This window comes from Frankliniella occidentalis, unplaced genomic scaffold (assembly GCF_000697945.3).
Source record: "Frankliniella occidentalis isolate FOCC.00 unplaced genomic scaffold, Focc_3.1 Scaffold53, whole genome shotgun sequence".
In the NCBI taxonomy this organism is placed as follows: Eukaryota; Metazoa; Arthropoda; class Insecta; order Thysanoptera; family Thripidae; genus Frankliniella; species Frankliniella occidentalis.
This window is the reverse complement of record NW_026267183.1, coordinates 522973-530038: the sequence shown is the minus strand read 5'-3', so window position 1 is coordinate 530038 and position 7066 is coordinate 522973. Positions and strand designations below refer to the sequence as shown.

General features: G+C 53.3%; 1 protein-coding gene across 1 annotated transcript in view; it reads left to right on the top strand.

The window, feature by feature from the left end:
• LOC113210928 (uncharacterized) overlaps window positions 1-7066 on the top strand; it is a 239936-nt gene that overhangs the window by 71260 nt on the left and 161610 nt on the right. The window contains exon 2 of the mRNA XM_052267464.1: window positions 2945-3296. Coding sequence (XP_052123424.1) covers window positions 2945-3296 — 352 coding nt within the window. The remainder of the gene's footprint in view (window positions 1-2944; window positions 3297-7066) is intronic.

The following is a 7066-nucleotide window of genomic DNA, read 5'->3' as shown; positions in this document are numbered from 1 at the left end:
TGGATCTGCAGTAGCAGCCCGGCTGTCCGGAGGGGATATCCCTCCCCTCCCACTCCAGCCACCCCTCGCTCCCTCTCCCCACAACCCCCAGAGGGGCCCCGCAATCGCCGCATGCCTTCGCCCTTGTGGCTCGACGGCAGACTGGGGGGAAACTTGGTGAGGACAGGGGCGGGGAGGGGGGAAGGGGGGTTCTTGAAGGAGGAGGAGACGCCGCTGTATCCGGATGGGTCATCAATCTAAATGAGCGTCCTCGCGCTAAGGCCCTGCCCGGCCGCGCTCCGTGGGGCGCTCCGGCTGCTCCAGCCGCTCCGGGTGCTGACCCCTGCGCGGCCCTCTCAGGACGTTCTCCACGCGACCTCGTGCGTCTCCTCGAGGAGCACTTCGGTCGCCTCCTACTAGCCCGCACACGGAGAGCACGTCTCCCGCGAACGCTCGTGACTGTTGATATCGTCGCCACCATCGCGGGCCCAACTGCCAGCTTTAGTGTTGATCCTTTGCCATAACGTTATGTCCGATTTTGCCCATACCTGATGAAGAGTGGCACGGCCAGAAATACTTTTAGTATCACAGGCACTTGAAAACTCCAGCATCACACTTGTAGGGAGCGTGGACGCCATTCCATTGGTGCAAGGCACAAGTCTGTGACTATTATCACACACTAGCGTTCTTAGTGTGGGCCCTTTAGAAGCGCGCTGCTCACAAAGTTCCCTTCTCATAAATTGCTTCCCGTACAGAGTGTACTCTGAAACGTAATCCGCGAGGCGCCCCCGCACCGCGTCCACACCTATGACACACAGCTTGCTTTTCTTGGCCGCCGCTTTTTCCTTGCCCGACGTATCGCGGCCGCCCCCGTATATTTCACCGCACGGTGGCGTTGGCGCTGAAGGCAATACGGCGCGGGGATTTAATAAATGTTGCCGTTGGTACCTATCGGTCGCCGGGCAGGCGTTCCGGTCCAGTGAACCGTCACGCCCCGCCCCGCCCAACCGCACCACGCCACCGGGGCCGTACCTACGTCATGGGAGCACCGCCGGGATACCAGAAGACACGGGTTCGGGTAGAACGCACACATCCGCACACATCGTGACTCTGTGGATGCAACCCATATGGATTAAAGTGGGGGATGGAGAGACGATCCTGAAAACCAACCTGCATTGGTGACGGTTTACAAAAAGAGGTGAATCGTTTTCCGGTTTTTAGATGATGACCTTAAAACACCTACACTAGAGTCTAGCTGTACAATACAAGACGTAATTTTACATAATCCTACATTCCTATCACCAGCTTTCACGATAATTCTTAATTAAGCTTGTTTTTTTTTTTTTACCCTGCGTGGCGATTTAAAGGAAGTAATGTTTTTGCATTAGCAGTCACATACTCGACCCTTACTGAGGAATGTATTTTAGAAATACTTTATTACGCGGTGAATTCGACCGCTATACTCCCTTGACCCCCTGACCCTTTGCTGTTCCTCCCTGCAACGCATCCGTCCGCAAGATAAGAGCCGTGGTCTTAATCAGCTCTGGTCGTCCTCTTTTCTTATCTGCTTTCAGGAAAGAAAAGGAGAAGGCTACGACGATTTTCTCCCGCCGCGCCCTTTTCTTTTCTTTTCGGGTCGATCAGCCGCCCGAGCGGCGCCCGGCCAACTTTTTTTTTTTAGCGAACCCGGTAACCCTGGCTGACCGCGGCGGTTCGGCTGATCTTGGCCGGGGAAATCCCGGGGATGAATTTCAATCCAACTTTACTGGTGGCGCTGGCGCGCTCGGACAAGGGGAAAAGTGCGGGGCTCAGTCTCAAGTTGGGGCGGGAAGGGTCTGGCCGCGGACCGTCTGCTCGGCGTCTGATTGGCGGGAAGGAAGGTTTTTTAAACGTTGCCTTCTCGCAGTTGGGATTCCGCTACCAAGCTCGTGCATGGCTTCTTCCATAAACCTAAACACGTTTCCAGAACCTTTATTCCAAACTGTATGTTACCACTAACTTTTTTCGTTTCGTGTCGTTCTGCTTGTCGTTCAGCTAACATTTTGCGTTGCATTTTGCCGGTGCGAAACCCGCTGCGCCTGACCTTTGAAACCCATTCTAGGTGGCATTTGCATTTGTGGCGTTGGCGACTCAAACTCTCTGACTGTGCCAGCTGTCGTTGCGGCGTTTGGGAGCTGGGCCCTGCAGTGGGCCCTGCTAGGGGATTCTCCTGCTGCGGTGCCCTCATACTGGGGTCCTCCTGCTGCGAGAGGGGGATCATCCTGCTGGGAGATGGGGCATCCTCGGAGATCCTCCTGCTTCGGGATCCTCCTGCGCGGGACGTCCTACTTCCTTGGAGTCCTCCTGCTGGAAGCCCTCCTGCTGGAGGTCCTCCTGAGGTCCTCCTGGGTTCCTCTCTGGCCCGGCAGCCAGTGCCGTCGTCCCGCAGGCCGGGAGGGGGGCGAGGCCTGCCCGCGACCCTTCGCCGTGCGGTGGGCTTCCAGGGGAATTAACGAGCGATTGATATTGTCAGGGAAACGCGTGCGGACGGGCCGGGCCGGGGCAGCGCGTGTTTGAAAATAATTCATTGCGCACCGGCGCTGACAGCCGGGCCAGCCAGGCGCCACCCTATCTCAGATTCGCGCAGTTGTGGGAATGTTGGGTTCCCGATTTCGCGTCGGGTGTTCAGAGCAGAATGCACAATTAGGCTTCATTTGTACGGCAGGCGGGACTTGATCCTGTCAGTTTAGGGAACCTCTTTATCCCGCTCTTCAGAAAATAATCTACAGTCTACTATTGTAAAAATCAACCACTACGTCGCACTGAAAATTTACAGCTGTATCTCTTGCTAACAATTTGCAATAACTATTTTGCAGCTTGAAATTGGGTTAAAAATTGAAAGTTCTCAACTGTTCGAATTTTCTGTTTCTTTCAGCAGTTTGTGTTTGTGTACGTGTAATTCATTTCTCTTTTTCTTTGATTGCAGGAGCGTTTCCGCGTGGAGGCGGACGTGGCGGTGAATCGTGCCAACATGCTGACCCGCCTGTGGAAGTACGCGGGCGCCGAGGTCATGCACTCGGAGTACCTGCTGCACGCCGCCGTGTTCGCCATGGTCGAGTTCGACGACGACATCTTCGCGGCGGGCAACTGCTACGACGCCTACCAGTACAAGGACTACTGGCTCTTCTGCCCGTTCGCCTACCGCCTGCCCGAGGGCCCCATCCTGGTCAAGGACCTCGCCGTCGAGTACAAGTACCTGGGCAACAAGTCTGAGTGGTTCTACGTGGCGAGGAAGAACGCGGAACGGGTCATCCACAACTACAACCAGTTCAGCAGAGGTGAGTCACCCCCCTTCCCCAGCCTCGGCTCCTCGAGTGCGGCTCGTCGAGGACGACTTACTCCCCCCAGAAGGAGTCTTTTAGCTCACCCTGTGTTTGTCCAAGTCAGACCGGGCGCCCTGTGTAACTACAGTTGGGAAACAAAAGATATTGAGTCTTTTGTGTGGACACGTGGCCTTGGGCACGTTGCGTGGGAGTGCGCGCGCGTGCGGGGGAATGCGCCAAACACGTGTGGACGCCAGTTTGACGTTGAGGCTGGGCGAGGAGAGAGAGAGAGAGAGTGTAGTAGGCCCAGAGGGTGTAGGAGAGAGCGGACGGAAGAGCAGGAGGGGAGGGCGGGAGGAGCATGACGGTGTCCCATTCCCTAACACTCTCCCTCCACTCAACGCCCGCTGACATTCGTCAGCGTCCCCACGAAGCAGATGGAAAGGAAATGGAATGTGCCTCCCGACCGCGGCCGCCCCCCTCCTGCTTCCCCATACCTCGCGGCCGCGCTGCCGCCCGCCCGCTACGCCGCATGGGCGCGAGATTAGAATGTTCTGCGGACAAAAAGAGCCTCATATCCTGTGACCTGCCCTGGCTCCGCCGCCCTGGCCGGCTAGCGTCCGAGAGCTCCCCGGGTGGGCGACTTCCACTCCCGCCCATATCACTTATCGAATTTTGCGACACGCATTCTTTCGCCCCGCGCGCCGGCCGAGACGCGCGCGATTTTTCATCTCGTTGAGCGGTTTTCTTTTTCGCTCTCTTTGTGCCTCTCGGCAGACTCCTCTCACAAGAGCGCTGACTTTGCCGTGGTTGATAGTGTATTAAACGTCCTTGGCATGTGTGGAAGGGAGAGGAGAGGAGCGCAGTGTTACAAAAATATTGTATCTTTTCAACTTTTTGTATGCCAAAAGTCTTTAGGGGACAGGGGCTCGTTACCTTTGATAGCTGCGCAACCATCAAACTACAGCTCTGATTGTAAAATTACAATCAGCCAAAGAGGGCACATGAGCTATGAGCTCACAAGGCAAACCCCACATTAATTAAATGAAATCCAGGCAGTTGAATGAACACAGTGTTGTAGCAATTCGTTTTCCAACTCGTTGGCTATCAATTAATACTATCAACCCTGGCTAAAAATGCTACCTCCATGTAGGGTTGTAACTATTACAGACGAGGTTGTAAAATTACTAAACCATTTTTACTGTGTGGAGGAGAAGGGCGAAGAGGAGACTGTGAGGCCTCCGGCCTCTGGTCTTGGAGCTGTGTGCGAGGGAGAGACTTTCCCGAGTGTCCCTCCCCCCCTCTCTCTCTTCCCACCCCCCTTACTCTCACTCTCTTTAGCCCCGAGGTCGCTGCTCGAAGTCGCACAACACTGATTTGATTGATGTCCTTTCAGTTGATTTGTCTTATTTTCTAATTTCCTCTTATGGCACTCTAGAAACACGATGCCTCCGGGAACGAGTGAGTCGCTGCATTGTAGAAGTGATGACGAACTAAATTATTTCATACATATGGGAAAAATTTCTGCAAAGAACGTGATCATACCGCGAAGAAATTAAATTTCTTTCCGAACCTGTGGGATTGGTGTATATCCTAAAAAATATTAACCAGCCGAATTCTCAGCATAGGAACGTGGTAATAACTTAACAAGTCTAGTCTAGTTTTAATTTAAAATAGAACCAACCATTCTAATTCGCATTCTTCTTTCCTTCGCTTTCCTCACAGCTGTCGTCGTTCTCCACTTGGCCCTTATGGCGTCGCCCACCCCGTTCCTTTTCACCCCGTGGATGCCTGACCCTTGTTCCGGCGTGGCGTGCCAGTAATAGTCCGCTGTATAATAGTCCGTCTAGTTCAGCTCCTCTCGATCGGTCCGCCCGGCGGATAGCACGGCTCGGGACCATACGCGTGACGTGCGCATGACGTGCACGAGGACCCCACACACGAGCGCGGTGCCGGAGGAGCGGAGCGCTGCTGAGGGTCGAGGAGGAGCCCTGCCGCACCGTCTTCCGAAATTTTACACGTTTGGGAATACCAAAGGACTTTGGCGATAGGCAATATTTTTCACGGTTGTTCCACCTGAATCCCAGAAGTCACTGGTGAAAGGGCGTGAGTGAGTCCAATGCTAAGTCCGTGGACTTACGCCCTTTTCACTTTTCATCAATGAAGTTTCTTTGACCTTGACCTTGACACATGGTGACGCGTATGGGCGCGCGCGTGGCGGTGGGGTGGGGGTTAAGTAAAGAGTCATTCCGAAGTTGAAATAAGTGGCTGTCTCGGGATCCAGTGTCGAGTCGAGCGGTGTAGAGGTGTGCTGGCATGGCCTCCGGGCATGGCGACTGGCTGCGAACGCGACTGCTCCGTGCGGCTGGAGTGGTTGGCTGGGCTATATTCGACCGTACGATTGCGAGGCACGCCTCTTGGGCTGATGCACAACGCCGTGATCTCATCAGAGATAGAGAAATAGAGAGCTGTTGTTGCGACACGAAGGTAAACTTCTTCGTGCGACGCTTGTCATGGTTCTCCCCTGTCTCGCCCACTGTCACGATAGAAATGCTATCAGTGGAAAACAGAACCTTTCAGGCCATGTCGCAACTTTGGTACAAAAGTGTTTACTTTCAATTCAACTTTAGATGTGTGTAAGATTGGCTTTTCTTACCCAATCATTAAGTACTTCCTTCTATAGATATTTTTTAAAGATCCAGTGTTTGTTTTTTTCTGTAATTATTGTGACAGTAGTACCCTTTGCGCAGGCAGCAAGCCCTTTACGACGTCGCCGAGCGTCGTGAATAAGCGCCCTATTGCGTGCCCACCTCTTTGTACTAGGGCGACGGATTGGGTGGGGATGATGCTTCGCTCGCCTTTTGAACTCGGCAGGCGCAGCAGCAGCAGCAGCAGCAGCGGCAGCGGGGTGCCGAATCAAATCGGGTAGTTCTTTTCACGGGGCTTTTGGAATGTTGCGAAATTGCGATGTCGCGCGCCTCCTTCTGCCGCGCCTTAAAGTCCTAGTCGGGACGCAGTAGTCAGTAGTGAAAGCCCAAGGACCCCACCCTTTCCAATCCCGAGCAAGGCGCGATCGCCCCGCCCGGCCCTTCCTTTCCCTCTGGTCTATCCCGAGAAGGTCTCCACCCCCCCTCTCCCCCCCTCTCTCTCTCTCTCTCTGCCACACTTCGTACAAGCCACGTTCGACGAGACGCGAGTAGAAATGAATAGTTTCTATCGGACGCGTGCCGTCTTTTATCCAACCCAAGTCGATGGGGAGAAGTATTTCTTTTTTCCTTTTTTTTTTTTGAGGGGGCTTCATCGTTCGTTGCGCGCACTTGTGGGATTGTGGTACGAGGTTCAGGACCTCTGGTTTCGACACTCTCCACACTACTAGCCCTTGCGAGGTATGAAGAGTGAAAATTACGCATGTAATACTTATAAAGGCATCACACTTACAATAAATAACGCAGTAAATAACGTTACAGTTTTTTTTATCTTTCTCTGTGGAAGTTTTCCGACGGCTTGCGTCGTAATCTTCTTTGACGGCGCAACCAACAAAACACAACGCGTTAAATCAATTTGGTACGTCAGCATGTTTTAGTCAAAACAAAGAAAAAGGTTTACTTCAGTTAGAGTTGTAACGGTCTTCAGAGATGTAATTTATATCAGCTATATTGTTAAAGAAATGTTGGAAAATGTTTTACCGTGTATGTGATTTGTTGTTCTTCTCGAGAACCATCGTTTCGGCCCCCAACACTACTTCCAAGGGTCATGGAGATTTAGTAAAGTGTATGGCGGAGGGG